The following is an 18017-nucleotide window of genomic DNA, read 5'->3' as shown; positions in this document are numbered from 1 at the left end:
AATTCTGAGACTTGGCGTTCATTCATGATAGCCTTACCAGGCAACATACTGAAAAAGCATAGTAACTGTAACTATGTAGAAGAGGAGCTCATTGACAAAACTTACTCATCTTGGGTAAGTAAATCTCAAAGCCTAGAATTACAGTCGGAACACTTCCAGTGTCGACACACTTTCATCCATGGTTTTACACTGCCCCGCCGCGGTGGTCTAGTGGCTAAGGCACTCGGCTGCTGACCCGCAGGTCGCGGGTTCAAATCCCGGCTGCGGTGGCTGCATTTCCGATGGAGGCGGAAATGTTGTAGGCCCGTGTACTCAGATTTGGGTGCACGTTAAAGAACCCCGGGTGGTCGAAATTTCCGGAGCCCTCCACTACGGCGTCTCTCATAATCATATGGTGGTTTTGGGACGTTAAACCCCACATATCAATCAATGGTTTTACACCCACGTGCGAAAGCTTTCATCACATTTACATTTCAAATACAATTACAGCTTAGGTGAAAGCACCTTTTGGGGCTCTCTATATAGGACACAATCTATGTGTCTGGCTATAATATTAGTATAAAATGCAGAATGCCACTCACAAATGCATAAACCTGGTTCCAATAGTTACTGCAGCTGGGATGGAGTCGACAACAATGTTCAATTGTGTTATTAAGACTTTGTTACATTATAAGGGCGCACCCGACAAATATCTTCAGCATGTGCAGTGGTGTAAAACCTCATTGGCTTCAATTTTCAGGACTGAAAGCAATGTCCAAATTAACTGAATGTCAAACTATTGAACAAACAGAAAGCAGTGCCTGTACAGCCTGTATCTTAATGGTACTTACTAAGTGAATAAATTTGCACCATCTGCTTCTAGTATTTTGCAAAAAAGTTTTCCATCATCTCATGGCTGACTAATGCGCACAACAGCAAGAGCCATGTGACTACTTTCGCAATATGGTCACGACAAATGCGACACCCCCATTTTTGTCCAAATATTGCAAGTACATCCTCATCATATTTTACAATATTCAGCTGGTTGACAACAGATCGCAAGTCCAGTGTGACTAAATTGGCAGCTCTGACACCACCGCAGTATTCTAGTTCATCTTTGATAGTTTCTGCCATATTTGAGGCATGCAATGTTTCACACACCTTGCGCCAAATTGAAACAAAACTGCTTCAGTCATGACTGCTAAAGATGCCAGTGCTGGTGTGTTATAATGAATAGTTACCACGCAGTTTTCAAGACGTGGCAGTGGGTTATGCATGGCAGTAACAGCAATATAAAAGTGCAAAGCATTCCCGTGTTTCTGTCATGATCACATGGACTTCATACTTCTGACCGTGATGATATAGATATTTGCCACTCAGTTTCCAGCAGCTCCTAGAACTGCTTCTGCCGTGTTCTGTCACATGCTTGCAACACTCCATACTCCTTTCATCCCTAGGGTTGTCCAAATTAATGACAGCTGGTCGAGACGCCAGGGCTAGCATAATTCTATTTCCTGAATTAACAAAAGGCATTTAAGTTGCTTGCACGTGCCGATACCCATGAGAGCATTTTAGATTCACTTCGTCATACCAAATTTTGCTACTTACATTTCTTTTGTTATTTACGTCATATCCATGTTTGCTATAGATATTGAAATTCTGAATTCACAATAACGAGAAATAAGAGGTTGTACACCGATTCGGGTCCAAAAGATAGAAGGAATCAGGGCAGCTTAGTACTATAAGTGTACGAGTTCAGTATATGACATTACATTTCGCTGGCCCACTGACCTGGAGCAAAAGAGCTGGCCACAGTTTCGGCAGTGATGACGCCTTTCTGCGAAAGAGAACCGCACCCCGCAGGACAGGCAGCTGTCACCACCTTCGTCTCGCACCCAGTGATCAGCCATGGCTCGGCCAGGATGCTCAGTCACACTCCAAGTGAACACTCGCCCCCTTGCATCACCCACATACACCGTCTTGTGATCCCTGAAAAGAAACATGATAGGTACGGTCACTGGGATAGCGCCCCATTTACAGAAAGTAAAAACATGGAAAAGTAGTTTCGGCTACAATTATTGGCATAATTGTTGCACAGAAAAAAAAATGAAACTTTAATCGAATACGCCACAGTAGTGATGTACAGTCTACATCATCATCGGCCTGACTACGCCCACTGCAGGACAAAAGCCTCTTCCATGTTCTGCCGGTCAACTTGGTCCTGTGCTTGCTGCTGCCACTTTATACCTGCAAACTTCCTAATCTGATCTCCCCACCTAAATTTCAGTCTCCCCATTACTCGCTTGCCTTCTCTTGTAACACAGTCTGTGATCCTTAATGACCAGCGGTTATCTTACTTTGGCACTACGTGCTCTTTCCATGACCATCCATACAGTACAAAGGTACAGTATACAGTACCTGGTTAACCATCATAATTTTTGAGCGCTATGGTAAATTATGAGCTACTTCAAACCTTACTGTGTTGATTAGAGCCATTAAGCTAAGCTGAGAGAGCTAGTTGAAGTTGCCAAGAAGCATACCACACTGTGTACAGACATTTGTGGGCAAAAAAATGCACATAGTTCTTATAATTAAACTGAACCCTGTAGTTAGAAGCACAAACTGAAATCAACTGTATTCAACTTGCAGAGGTCTATTTACAAGCATATGAGTATTTTTCATTATGTGCTAGTCTCTTGGTTTTCAGTGCTTGTCATTACATGTTTCAAGAAACTTGAGTGACGCCAAACTTCCTTTAAGCAAGAGAAAAACAGAGTGGAATGTGACTACTACATACTACTTTTTGACAAAGAATATAAATTTTTGAACAAAAAAAAGAGGGGGGGTTGAAAAAGTGAAGGGAATGTCGGTTAGCATGTTAGCAAACACTTATTCAGCAATTCAACCTGCTCCGAATGCTCAGAGGAGCACTCTAAAATCACAGTCTTTTTGAACTCTAACTGCCTAGCACACTGAAATTGTTGAGAGGCAAGCTCTGGGGCTTATGTAACATGCAAGATGTCTCGCTGCTACAGGTCGATTCAATGATAAATAAAAAAATACGTGCTATACTTGATGACTCCATTTTTACTAATAATGTTGTATATTATGCCAATACAGCCGAAAAGCACAAAATCAAATTTTGTTTCAAAATAAAAAATTTTTAATTAAGGAAAAATTGAAAAGCATCGCTGGGTGACGACAGTCATTTTACGAAGAGTGCCTTTTTGTAAATTTGAAAATGTGCGATGTGAGCTATATATCACAAATATCCTTCTGCATAGAACGGATAGAAGTAATGAAGGAATAGCTCAACTGATATTTTCTAATTCTGGGTAACTTAAGTACTTTTTTCAAACTCTCGAGAAATGCTATGCTTTTTAAACTTGTTTGTTTTTGGCGTGAGATTTCTGCTTCTGTGAATGTCATAGCTTGTTAAGATTTACAGTGCTGTTAGTCCCTTATGTGAATATCTATTCCCTGCGTTTGCATGAGTGTCGCAATTTTCGGAGTAGTGAGTTTTGTTGCTCAAAACATTAAAAGAAGCTGCTGGTCGATTTACAAAGCAATAATAAAAAAATCACACTCCCAATTTTGTTCAAAATTATTTAAATTATTCTCAGGGAATTATATTATCACATTATAGAAAAACTTGTTACATCATTTTTCATCAGAACAAACTTAGTAATTTTCAAATGTGTTTTCAGAACGTGTTCACTACCGAGTGACGTCGCTTGTGGCAAGAAAATACAATAACCAGCTTTTTTCTTTTCTGATTTTGCAAAGTACGTAACTGTAATGAGGTATTGTCCACAATTCAAAGTGTTCTCTAAAAAAATAAAAAAAAAAACGACCACTAGAATGAAATGTATTTTAGTCTAGTACATCTTAAGGATTGTGCCCAAAAAAATCAGGGACAAGAAGAAGCAACAAGAACACGAGCACAACTGAGAACTTTTGGGTGGCTTTTTCTTATCCCCTAGTTTTTTGTTCACCATCGTTAAAATAAAAGTTTTCCAACTTGGGCGTCGTGCAGCATGTACCTTTTCATGTCCATGTATTTGCCCGCGCCCCCCTCTTTTTTAGTAAACCTGCTAATACAAAAGCACTAAAGCTTAACGAAAAACCGGGTTGATGAGTGTTACCTTCTCACACTGTTGTAAATTAAGACTCCACAAAAGGGGACAGTGCTGACCAGCGAGCACAGCAGTAGAATTGAGACCACCGCTACACAAGCTCCGCCAGGCTTCTCTACTCTGCAGCACAGGATGCTGGAACGCACATTGTAAAGGTTGCACGATATAACTGAGACATAGATAGCGTAGGTGACACGATACATCCTTCTTGACGCATCGCAACCCGACCAGCTCTCTAGACAGGATGTGCACTATACATGTACGAATCATGTGGGAGATCGAGTGGCCCGCGCTGCGTGCTTAGTGTAAGTATATTATATAGGATGCGTTGTGCGAGCACGTGCCATGCAAGGTGGTTTAGTATGGTCAGCAATTGAAGTGATTCGGCATTTACAAGGCAAGCCAAAGAAAACTGATATAATCAGTAGACCTACTGGCGAAATCAAGTGCTTCCAGAAATAAAAAAAGGACGTAGTGCAAACTCATTACTTCTGTGAAAGGCATCCTGTCACTGTACATTTGCCAATGCAAACTAGGTGACATTTACACAAAGCATGCTTTGTCCATTGCCAGGACTACTGCCACCGAGATTTTTCGTAATGGACGCATTTTAAACACTGCTGATGGCATATGGTTCGAAAATGTACAATTTTGTGCCAGCAAACCTCAGCCTCTGGAAGACTGCTTCCTAGAAGCTCGCCTCCTCTCCTGAAGTGACCTCGCATTTTATACTAACCTTTTTGATTATGGGACAGCATGACATATAATAAAAAACCATTGAGAAAGTCCAATGATTAGCATCCAAATGATAAATTCTGTTCTAATCGAGCAAAGCAAAAAAAAGGAGGGCACGACAGGAGGGGCTGCCTTTGGACTGAGTGAAAACTACATGCCGAATATTTATGCACTAAAAAGCAAGTTCTAGGTGCTTTTAAGCAAGTAAAACATCATTTTATGCCTCAAAAATTGTAAATATAAGCACAATAATTTTTATGTTGAAGTAGGCATTTATAGATACTGCAAAAGAACTATAAATGTCCTTCTTAACCTCTAACTTATGCTCATATATCAGTGGCATGATAGAAATGCAAGGAACAAAATAGGCATTTGCTAAAAATTCGGTCTCTAGTGATAAACATAAGCGAAGTCGTGAACTATTCATTCAAGTGTACGTTTTTCTTACAGAACACGTTTTACTTGCAGACAATATCTCAGTACTGTTATTCTGCAAAATCAGAGAAAAAAAAGCATGCTATTGTATTTTCTTGCCACAACAGATGACACTTACGTGGTAGCGAACATGCTCTGAAAACACAATGTTTGAAAATTTGTAAGTTTGTTCTGATGAAACTCATGCCACATGTTTTTCTAGAATGTGATAACACAACCCCTGCAGACAATTTGAATAATTTTGAGCAACATTGAGAGTGGATTTTTATTCAACCCAATTATAAAATCGACCAACATTTTTTTCTAATGTCTTGAACAACAAAATTCATTACATGAAAAATTACTACACAAATGTATATGCAGGGAATCACTATTCACATAAAGAACTATCAGCTCTGTAAATCTGAAGAAGCTATGACATTAACAGAAGAAGAAATCGCACTCTGAAAACAAACAAATTTTAAAAACACAGAATTTTTCGAGACTTTTCAAAAATACTTAACTTACCAGCATTAGAGAACATCAAGTGTTCTCCATTACTTCTATCTGTGCTATGCAGAAAAATATTTGTGATATGTAGCTCACATCGCTGTTAGCATGATCACGAATTTACGAAAACACACTCTTTGTGAAACGGCCATCGTCACCTGATAATGCTTCTAGATTTTTCCTTGGTTCAAAAAATTCTTTATTTGAAAATAAAATATGATGTGTCGCTATTCGATCATATGGGTATAATATAAAAATTACAAAAAAGGTCGGAAAATCAAGTATACCATATTTTTTTATTTTTTTTTGGAATCTTGACAGGACCTTGGTGTAGCAATGTACTGACATTTTGCAGATGCTTTCACATAAGTGTACTTGTGTGCAAGTAGTATGTTAAAAAATACAAAACAGCCCTGTCAATTCAAACTCTTATCTATTGAAATATCTGTTAACTTGACATTTTTTGCTCATGGTGCAAATTTTGTGCATTTATTTTACCACTTATATTGAAAAGTTCTTACAACCATGCCTGAGTATCCCTAAATCTGTCGACAATGAAAACAACTAGGAAATATCATACCCCAATTAAGGCTGTGTAGCTGTTACATCATCAGAAAAAGTGAAGCTCTGTGCAGCAACCCACGCGCAATGGCATGGAGCTTGTCGAGTGAATGAAAAGAGAGTGCGAACAATGCTCACAGGCCACCAAGCTGCACTTCCTGCCTATCTTTCCCCCTTCACCACTCCTGCACACATGTTCTGCTGTTTTCAGCCATTTTGATTAGGCGTCTTGTGGCAGAGGTGAGCTGGACTGTCAGCATTGCCAAGCATAGGAGAATTTTGCCAGAAGCGACATTTTCAACAGTGCTCTCATGTGCTCCCTGACGAAGCTGTGTTTCCAATCTCAGGGGACTGTAACCTCTGAAATCAATAATCTGACACATTTACAAGTGAGCAATTTTTTTTCCACTGGTCGCCTCAATAACTTCTTTGATAGCAGGGAGATATTAAGAGAAGCGACAAAAAAAGTATGTGACCTCTTGATTCATCATAGTACTGAAGGCTTGTAAGTGATAATAATATTAATAATTTAAAACATTATCAGAGTATGCAACACTTTTGTTTTGTTCAACATTCAGTATATTTGCATTGCCATATCCCAGCCTTCAGTAGTGTTATTTCTTTGGGCATCTCATCTATACAGTATGCTTAAGCGATTAAAAGGGAACCTTGCACAGCAGTGCCATGACTCCCGTAATTATAATAATAAGCTTTGTGCTTGCAGCTACATTTATGATGACAGTGTTAAGAAATTAGTTGTTACCTATAGTACCATTAACAAGCGACAATGGCTTACTGCAGTATCGAAATGCACACTGCAAATAGCGCAAGCTCTCCTTTGCACTCCACTTATACTAAAAGCCACAGGTGCTAGAGGCACACCAGTAAGGACAAATACTTCTAGCTTACTCCCTCATCAACATTGATGAACACCATATCGTGCTCTGCAGGCAAAAATACACTCAGAGACAGACACGTGGTGATGTGCTCACATAGAGAATATGGGTATTTTAGCTTGTGGTCAATTTATACAATATATATATATATATAGGGCTGGCTAGGCGCACTCGGAGTCAACGAAGCCAGCGGGACAGGCGTCGAGTGTGCGGGCATCGGTTGTACGACGGGTGGTGAGCCAGCGAGGACTTGTGTGTATGTCGGCTGGAGTCGAGGTACTGGAGAGTCTACATACGCTGGCCTGGTCATGGACGTCAACTCCTCTTTGACAACGTCGCGCAAAACAGTGTTGGAGGGGGGAGGTGGACTCTGTGTCATTGAGAGGCCGAAAGATTGCAGCTCTTCCTGTATAATCGCCCGGATCATGGCACGCAATGAGGCATAAGTCGTGGTAGTGTTTTCAGCGCTGTCCGGCGGTAACCATTGGGATTCAAGTTCCTCTAGGCGTTGGCACGTGGCAACAACGTCAGCAACTGTAGTCGGGTTTTGAATGACCAAGGCATTGAACGCGACCGTGCCGATCCCTTTCAATAGATGACGAACTCTCTCTGATTCAGACATGGACGTGCTGAAACGGTGACAGAGAGCAAGCACATCCTCTATGTACGATGTGTAGGACTCACCGCATTGTTGCTTGCGAGCATCCAGTGTCTTCTTCGCGAGAGCTGAACGAACCACCGGGGTGCCGAAAATTTGGCGAAGCTGTTGCTTGAAACGTGTCCAGTCCGTAATGTCCGTTTCATAATTGAAAAACCATGTTTTCGCTACGCCTGTGAGATAGAAAGAAACATGGCGAAGCTTGGTTGGGATCATCCCAGCTGTTAGTGGAACTCGCTCGATTGAACTGGTCCAACCAATCCTCCACATCTTCACCTCGAAGTCCGGCGAACGTGGGCGGCTCACGCTGGTGCGCGGTGATAATCTACGATGGATAGGCCGTGGTAGCTGGGGCCGTGGAGGTAGACGCAGAAGCGCCGGTCGGCTCGTTCTGAGGCATGTTACCGGACACCTGGCACAAACGACAACCTGAGCGGAGCTCCAGGAGGCAGATCGGGATGGGAGAGGACGGAAGATCGTAGAGCACACTCCACCACTTGTGATGTAATGGTGAAGGCAACCTTTATTAGGCCCAGAAGACACGATGAGGCGACCACGCCCAAGGCACAGAACTCAGACAAGACAAGTCCCCACAGCATAAGAAGATGACGACCACTCATGATGATGAATATGTGTGAAGATATTAGATGTGCTTAATGAATGCCTACAATATATATATAGATATATATATATATATATATTGTAGTGAAGAGGAATGCCCACTACTGCAGCGACATCGACACGTTGACGCGAGGGGCAAGCTAAGGCTGCCTGGTTGCTGCTGCGACGCTGCCCGTATACTCGGCCTGCTCTTGCTGCTTCTGTACCGATACTGCTACCACTTTTGACCTTGCATTTACATTATATTTTGGTGGAGAGTGCTGCGCTTTTCCCCAGTCCTGGAAATGTGTAGCCAAAAACTGCCGTCCGTCATGCCTGACGACGCTGTCTTCACACCGTCACCGGCTTCGCCACGCAAGGGCTGTTCCGGTGCCCAGCACTTCCCAGAACCAGATATCTTCAGCAGCACCGATGAGAAAGACGTTGAGGATTGGCTGGAATCTTATGAACGAGTCAGCGATACTAACAAATGGGACGATCCCACGAAGCTTGGTACCGTGATGTTTTATTTAACGGATGTTGCCAAGCTGTGGTACAAAAACCATGAGGCGAATATCCCCACTTGGACGACCTTTGAAACCTGCATCGCAGATGTTTTTGGACGCCCTGGAGTGCACAAACTTCGCGCAGAACAACGCCTACGAAGCCGATCCCAACAAACTGGAAAGACATTCACTAGCTACATCGAGGACATCCTCGACCTCTGCCGGCGTGTCGACCCGACGATGGCGGAAACTGACAAGGTTCGACATATCATGAAAGGCATTTCCGACGCTGCCTTTCAAATGCTGCTCTTGAAGAACCCTGTCACTGTCTCTGAGCTCATCGAGTTGTGTCAGAATTTTGACGAGCTCTGACGACAGCGTCTTCTCGGATGACACTCTCTCAAGCCTAACCACCACCTCTGACCTTAAGTCCCCGCTATCGCAGATCAAGGAGTTTGTTCGTGCTGAAATCGCTCGTCAGCTATCGCTGCTATCTACAGTCGGCCAAACACCGTCACCTCTGCCAGCAAAGATTCCCCAGGCCATCCAGGAGCAAGTTTGTGCGGCTCTGCCATCTGCCCGTGACACTTCATTGTTGCCGACCCCTGTTGCCTGTGCCGAGGTAAATGCACCTCTAAGCTATGCTGAAGTGGCCGCTCGACCACCTCTTCAGACTTTTACGTCACTGCCATCAGCCGTGCCATCGCGACCTACTCCTCGAATCGCTCAGCCAAGGTCCCTCCAGAGTAGTGGACAATGGCGTACACTCGACAATCGGCCAATAGGCTTTGTCTGTGGCTTACCTGGCCACATAGTGCGATACTGCCGCCGACGCGTCCCTGTCTACCACCAGAGCTTCGAACCTGCCCCTTATGTGCCATCGCGCCCTTCGTTCACAGGCTCTCAGCCCCCTGACTAGATGTCATCGTACGCCGACCACCGCCCTCCTGTTAATCGCCGCTCGCCATCACCGATGTGTTGTCGTCCTTCATCGCCGGAGCGGGAAAACTGATTGCCATAGTTCCAGAGGCAGGAACTGCGTCGCCCGCGAAAAGACCAAGGCCTCTCTCTTCCCCAACAAATGTTCTCGACGTATATGTGGACGGCGTCGCTGCACTCGCTCTTGTCGACACTGGTGCCGCAGTTTCAGTGATCAGTGCCAGACTCTGCCCCTTGCTCAAAAAAGCTATGACGCCAATAGCAAGTATATCACTTCGTACAGCCAGCGCAGAGCACGTCGCGCCGGCCGCTGCCTGCACTGCTCCCATCGCGATTGATGGCCTCATCTATGTCATGGAATTACTAGTGTTGGATTCCTGCTCCCATGACTTCATTTTGGGTTGGCACTTTCTCTCCGCTAATAAGGCCGTCATCGACTGCTCTCGCGCTGAGGTGGAATTTGAAGTGTTTGGTGACGCTCTGTAAAATGATGCTCTTGAAACCGGGGACAAACTATTTGTTGCTGAAGACATCATCATACCACCGCACTCTTTCGCCCTTACCATGGTGTCTTGCAACTCACTCGCCGAGCCGAGTGCCCTTTTCATGCCTTCTGCGCTTTTCGTTTGCCGCAACTGTTCGCCACTACCTTATGCCCTTCTAGAACTTCATGACGGCGTCAGCAGACTGCTCATCTCGAACTTCTTGTCATGCCCTGTAACACTACTTCGGGGTGAGTGCGTCGGGTGGGTTTACAGTCTCGACCCTTCTGCAATTGTCGGCATGCCGACTGGTCCTTCTGCCAAACACGAAGTCGCCGGAGTGACTTGTGCCTCTTCGCCGCAGACTACTAGGCCTGATGTACTAAGCAGCTCCATCGCCGACACGTTAACCATTTCACAACGTGCTCAGCTTCTACGACTGCTGGAGAAGTTTCGCTCTTCCTTTGACTGCCAGCATACTCCTCTCGGCCGCACGTCCGCTGTGTGTCACCGCATCAATACGGGTACCAATGCGCCATTGCGTCAAAGACCCTATTGCGTGTCCGCAGCCGAGCACCAGGTTATCGATGACCAAGTAGCTGACATGCTCAAGTGTGGCGTCATCCAGCCTTCGAATAGCCTCTGGTCATCTCCAGTCATTCTCGTTAAGAAGGACGAGTCAATTCGCTTCTGTGTTGACTACCGTCGTCTTAACAAAACAACTCAAGAGGACGTTTACCCCTTACCGAGAATCGACGATGCCTTTGACTGCCTCCAAGGTGCGGAGTACTTCTCTTCTATTGACCTACAGAGTGGCTACTGGCAAGTCCCTCTGGCACCTGAAAATCAGCCTGAGACGGCCTTTGTCACACCTGATGGCCTTTACGAATTCTGTGTCATGCCTTTTGGTCTTTGCAACGCGCCCGCAACATTCGAGCGGATGATGGACAATCTTTTGCATGGTCTCAAGTGGTAAACATGCCTGTGCTACTTGGATGACGTAGTTATATATTCACCAGATTTTCCAACGCATCTCCACAGGCTAGATGAAGTACTGCAGTGCCTAACTGACGCCGGCCTTCAGCTCAACCTGAAGAAATGGGGCTTCGGCGCAAATCAGCTCACCATTCTCGGCCATGTTGGTTCTAAAGACGGTATTCTTCCTGACACCGCCAAGCTTCAGGCAGTTGCAGAGTTCCCTAAACCTGCGTCTCTGAAGGATCTGCGCAGCTTTCTTGGCCTCTGCTCCTATCTCCGCCGCTTTATTTGGAATTTTGTGATGATCACCGCCCCTTGACTGAACTTCTGCGCAGTGACTCGAAAAGTTACGCTTGGTCACCCGCCTGTGACGATGCTTTTGAAAAGTTGCGCCACCTGTTAACCTCGCTGCCAATCTTGCGTCACTTTGACCTGACTGCTCTGACTGACGTACACACCGATGCCAGCGGTGTTGGACTCGGCGCCGTGCTCGCGCAGCACGAATCGGGATTCGACGAGTACATAGTCGCATACGCAAGCCGTACCCTCACCAAAGCGGAGAAGAACTATTCTGTCATAGAGAAGGAGTATCTGGCAAATATATAGGCCCTAAGTAAATTTAGACCATACCTATATGGTCACCCCTTCGACGTAGTCACCGATCACCATGCGCTTTGCTGGTTATTCACATTGAAAGACCCCTCCGGCCGTTTAGCTCGCTGGGCTTTGCGGTTGCAAGAGTTCGACATGCGTGTTGTCTACAGGTCTGGCCGACGTCACACTGATGCCGACGCCCTATCACGTTCACCTGTGTCCTCCGAAAGCTTTGCATGTCTATCTGCCGTGGACGAAATGGTTGCGTTCCCAGAAAACTGCGACATGGCATCTGACCAACGTAAGGATGACTGGATCAGCACTCTTCTGCGATTCCTTTCAGACCCGTCGACTTCTCCATCTTCTCGAACGTTGCGCCATCAAGCGGCTCACTTTGAGGTCCGCGATGGCCTCCTTTATCGCAGGAATTACAAGTCCGACGGCCGAAAGTCGTTACTCGTCATACCTCACCATCTTCGTGCTGCAATATGTTCAGCTTTCCACACTGACCCTCATTGCGCACATGCGGGCGTCTTCAAAACATACGCTCGGCTTTCCTCCCGGTTTTATTGGCGAGCCATGTACACCTTTGTGCGCAAATACATTCAGTCATGCCCTCAGTGCCAACGACGCAAAGCTCTCCCTCATCACGCCTCTGGTCACATGCAGCAATCCCTTGCCCAGCCAGGCCTTTCGACCGCGTTGGAATCGATCTGAATGGGCCTCTGCCATTGACGGCTTCCGGAAACCGTTGGGTCGTTGTCGCTGTCAACTACTTGACGCGATACGTGGAAACAGCCACTTTGCCTGCTGCCACAGCACGCGACGTATCATCTTTTCTCCTGCGGAACTTCATTCTCCTGCCGAACTTCATTCTCCGCCACGGCGCACCACGTGAACTTCTCAGCGACAGAGGACGTGTATTCCTCTCTGAAGTCATCAACGCACTCCTTGCCGAATGCCATATTATTCACCAGACTGCCACCGCCGACCGTCCGCAGACGAATGGATTGACGGAAAGATTCAACCATACCCTAGGGGACATGCTATCTAAGTATGTTGCCTCAGACCACTCCGGTTGGGACCTCATTCTGCCTTTTGTGACATACGCATATAACACTGCTCCACAGGCGACTACGGGCTTTTCGCCATTTTTCCTGTTATATGGCCGAGACCCTTCCACCACACTAGATACCATTCTACCCTACCACCCTGATTCCTCCGAGTCTACACCTATCTATGAAGCTGCCCGCCGCGCCGAGGAATGCCGTAAGCTCGCCCAGTCGTTTATAACCACCGACCAATGAAGACAAAAATCTCGACGTGACAATAACCAGCCGTACCCTAACTTTGTTCCGGACACTCTTGTGCGGCTTTGGGTTCCCGCTGTCCCTACAGGCCTTTCCTCGAAGCTTGTTTCAAAATACCAAGGACCCTACCGCATTGTCTCGCAGACTTCACCTGTTAACTACATCGTCGAACCAGTTACGCCATCCACAGACCAGTGCTTTCGGGGTCGTGAAACCGTTCACTTACAGAGGTTGAAACCTTATTACGATCCGCTCGTACTCTGTTCTCTGTGAGTCGCCAGGAAGGCTCCTTTTCCGACGGGGGACGAAATGTAGTGAAGAGGAATGCCCACTGCTGTAGCGACATCGACACAATGGCGCGAGGCGCGAGCTAAGGCTGCCTGGTTGCTACTGCAACGCTGCCCGTATACTCGGCCTGCTCTTGCTGCTTCTGTACCAACGCTGCTACCGCTTTTGACCTTGCATCCTTGCATTTACATTATAATGTATATATATATATATATATATATATAATCCCTGTGCAAGACAGTAAAATTTCAAGAATGAAGTGCATAAAGTGCAATGATGTGGCCACTTCCCTTCTCACCATACTCAGAAAATACGGGTATTCTTCCATTACAATCTTCAAAACATTAGTCTAGACAACATTGCAGCGATGTCTTCAAGGACTTGGACTTAGCTGTAAAATATGGGTTGAGAAATTATATTTAGAAAAAAAAAAAGTCCTGATTTTCAGTTATTTTATGGCTTCGGTCAATCATATTGATTGATATGTGAAGTTTAACATCCCAAAACCACCATATGATTATGAGAGGCACCGTAGTCAAGGGCTCTTAAAATTTCAACCGCTTGGGGTTCTTAACGTGCACCCAAATCTGAGCATACAGACATACAGCTTTTTTGTTTCCATCGAAAATGCAGGCATGGCAGCTCGGATTCGATCCCGCGACCTGTGGGTTAACAGCCGAGTCCCTTAGGCACTAGACCACCGCGGCGGTTGGTCAATCATGTTAGTGCTCCTTCATTTATATTAACAACTTTCCTACTTTAAGTATGGTAATTACCCTCTTGAACATAAAATTTGCATGCAGTTAGTAAGACATGAGGTAATGGCGAAGTGTGCATAGGGTATGCCAGAAAAATTGGTTGGCTGGGGTTCATGTGTGTTTTCTTCTTTTACTCACTTCGAACGCTGTCAATTTAACATAAAATTAAGCAAAATAATCGGTGTTCTTCAAAAGGCACCATATGTCTACACTCGAACCGAGCAAGATGAGCATGCAGTGTGTTGGCGAGATTACGTCTTGAGGAGGACGCTCGCAGGCGAAATATGTGATAAGGATGCTCAGTTTGTGGCAGCATAAAAAACAACATTGTGGCCTGATAAGGATGCTTGCTTTGACAGTAAGACATAAATGGCGTGTCACACATAGCGTCTGAAAAAAGCACAACCCGCTCTTTGGCACTTTGTCTTGGCAAAGTGCCAGTAACGCTGTTTTCTGTTAAGGGGGGACACGGGTCTTCGAAGGCCATAAATTGCAAAAAAATCTACTTTTTGAAGCTGACATTTTCGAAATCTGCACCTATTTTTGCACTTATCTGAGAAGTTTCTAGCTTCTTGCATCATTATTTCTGGCGCAAAATCAATTTGTAACATCCCTGTGAGATAGATGTGAGCACAAATTGACGCTAAAATCGCGGCTTTTTTTCACGCCAAACTGTTGCCGTTACACACGAGCTATCGTGTTCATCTTGGTCTCGTTTGGAAGGGTCGTTCTTCATCTTCAATTTCCCGCCACTGCTGGCTCACCTTGCTCATTAGTTTTTAGCAAAAACGCGTCATCGAGAAGCACTAGCGCGCGATTCAATTGGCTGCTAGGGGCACGTGACCAAATTTAGGTATCCGATTGGCCAAGGGGCGCTTTCGACGTCTGCTTTACCATCGTGACACGCACGGGCACGCTCCATTTTGTCATGGTGCTACTGACTGCTTGCGGCAGTAAAGAAGTTCCGTGCTACAGTAATTTGTGAAGCGGGTGTGGCGGTCGTTCGTTCGCTGTGAACTTCAGAAAGATCCCCGCTATGGCTCAAGACAACGAGGATAACGAACTCGACGTGGTCAACGGCGGTCGCCGAGTCACCGGTGTGGGCCTAACTCACGTACGAGCCCATTGGTTGCTGACAACGTTACTGAGAACGGCTGTGTTTTGCAGCCTCATCAGTTAGAGGACGGCAAGTAAAAAGCAGAAGTGAAGCTACCAGAGATATAAATCTTTGTAGTGACGGAACGGAAGTGCAGTCTTATCGCTAAACCCGCCGATATTGTGGTTCCCCCGCCTGACGAAAGGACCTTGAACTGCGCGACGGGTCATCAGAGTGGAGTACGCCGCGCGTTGACCAACAACAGAAAGTCAATCTGTTCGCAGTAAACATGCTCGCAGCCCCCGCAATGGAGGTTACTGGCAACAAGTAGACTGCTTTTAACGACGTATTTGCAACCTTGTCGCGATCTCCGCTCGAAAATGGGGCAGTCTTACGTGAAAAGGAAACTAACACCTCGGCATTCGTGTAGCCTCAAAATTGATGAGCGAGGGAGCAACTTTGGTTCGCGACACTTACAGGCAACTTATTCTGGACAAGCCGGAAAACATCGCCGCATTGTTCGACGAATCGTGGATGACGCATGCACATGTGTCGCACATCGCCGTCAGTACAGTCACCGAACTGATAAGCGGCCTCGCGGCAGACGAGCACACGGCGACAACTTGCTACAGGACTGGAAGAAACGACACGCTCGTACAAACAATCAGTCCTATTACATTCTCGGTGCATATTAACTGACTAAAAGTATGTGCGCCATGATATTTTTCCCTCGGAACGGCGAAATTAAGTTTTAACAGCATTATTCTCGAAGCACAGATTTTGACCACTTTCTTTTGCTTTTTCGGTAAAAATAGACTTAGGACAGCTAGAGCTGCAATTGTTTTCGCACAACGTAGCTAAATGTGCACAAAAACAATGCTGGGAGCCTATTTTTATTGGGCAGCTTCATTTTTTTATTTCAATATAAAAATTTCTGTATTTAGTTACATGAAATGAACTTTACTGTGCTGTAATTCGAGAAGTACTCATTCAATTTTCGATCAGCTTGCAGCATTGCACTCCTTAGGCTTTTTAGCATTCATTTAATGTCAATGGCAATGTAAATATAAGTGCATACATTTTTACAGTTGAATATGTTAGAAGTCTTTCTTTTCTTCATTTTCTCAAAATGGCAATTTTGTACACCCTGCATGAAAATTATTGCAATATATCTGAAACTATTACAGATAGCAGAATATTTTATTTTGCAGCATGAAGCTAAATGTTTGGAGCACACAACATAGGATGCAGATTTTGATTTGTCTTGATGCAAGTTTTTCAAACTAGTCTTTTGTGTGACCACACAATGGCCACATTCAGGGCTGTGAAGTTTAGTGTACTGTAAAGTAAGAAATAATGACCCATTCAAAAAAGTGCTTTTTATGTTGCATGTCTTCAGAAGTTGAAAGAGGAGAGGCTAAGGAAATAGTGTCATTGCCTTCAACATGTGAGGTGTTGTCAGCAACACTTTGGTTGTACCAAATCATGTATATAAATAGAATTCAGCCTTTGCGTTGGCCCATTCTCAATAAGACAATTATACAATACCACCCTGCCACCGCTTCATCAACCTAGCCAGAAGAAACATTTTCATGTTGCCATCTCATAAGAATATACTTGAGAATCCTCTCCAACTTCCTTTTTTTTCTGTAATTTCACTTCAAAATATTTGAAAAATATTTAGGAAATGATAGAGAAATATTCAAAAAATATTCTACTTGATTTGCATTTAAACTTCAACTTTGGAATTAGCTTCGCACCAAAAATTTTGCTATTCACACAGCTCTAACTAGAATGACACTGTTGAATGAGGACATCATTCTTGTGATCAGACTTTTGTGCTTTAGTGCACAAGCCGCACGTACACTCTCATGCCGGCAAGAAAGGAAGTGACCTCTTTCCTCATGGTACTAAGCAACATCAGAGAGGAGTGTCTTGCATGTGATCCACTTTTAGCGCACCACACACTACCAAAATTGCTTTCTATTCCCCCCAAGAACTATAATACCTTTTTCTGTTCATGAAACTTCACATAAGCTGTGGCGCTAGTGGACTGCTGTTAAAATGAATGAGTGACAAGATGCCGGATTGTACCAGCTGAGGGGTATGTAACAGAGGCCATTAGCAAGTCATACACTCCAAGTGAAAACTTTTTCAAATGGTCAATAAGCTCTGGTGTAACAAGTGTGCGCCAAAGTAACTTACTTGGACACAGCCAGAGCAGTTACGGCTGCAGGCTCGTTGTTGTCCTTTCTATCAAATGCAGTGTGCATGGTCAATTTACTTCTAAACACGAGTTGGCATGACCACTTAAAACCTGTATAAAAGAAACAAAAGAACCAAAAAGCATGAGATTTCTTGGATGAATGCGCCTTTCAAAAATATGTCGCAGTCACCAAGTAAATCAGCAGCAGCAAGAAAATGATAGAAAATAATATTGTTAAATAGTTGAACCCCTTTATGAGAGACATGCACTGGGCAGCGATTCCTGTCCCTTATAAAAGGTGTCTCTTATAAGCAGGGTACCACGTATGCATTCCCTTATGAACCCCTGTGTCAATATAGGCACATTAGTGT

At 44.7% G+C, this 18017-nt stretch overlaps 1 protein-coding gene across 2 annotated transcripts in view; it reads right to left on the bottom strand.

Annotated features, from left to right (window-relative positions):
* Positions 1–18017, bottom strand: part of bchs (WD repeat and FYVE domain containing 3 bchs) — a 227185-nt gene that overhangs the window by 755 nt on the left and 208413 nt on the right. For both annotated transcript variants that reach the window (XM_037413472.2, XM_037413474.2), the window contains 2 exons: positions 17646–17757; positions 1771–1968 (listed from right to left, as the gene is read on the bottom strand). In XM_037413472.2, coding sequence (XP_037269369.2) covers positions 1771–1968; positions 17646–17757 — 310 coding nt within the window. The remainder of the gene's footprint in view (positions 1–1770; positions 1969–17645; positions 17758–18017) is intronic.

Source organism: Rhipicephalus microplus, chromosome X (genome assembly GCF_043290135.1).
Source record: "Rhipicephalus microplus isolate Deutch F79 chromosome X, USDA_Rmic, whole genome shotgun sequence".
NCBI classification, from domain to species: domain Eukaryota; kingdom Metazoa; phylum Arthropoda; class Arachnida; order Ixodida; family Ixodidae; genus Rhipicephalus; species Rhipicephalus microplus.
The sequence above is the reverse complement of the archived record's forward strand: the minus strand, read 5'-3'. Positions and strand labels throughout refer to the sequence as shown.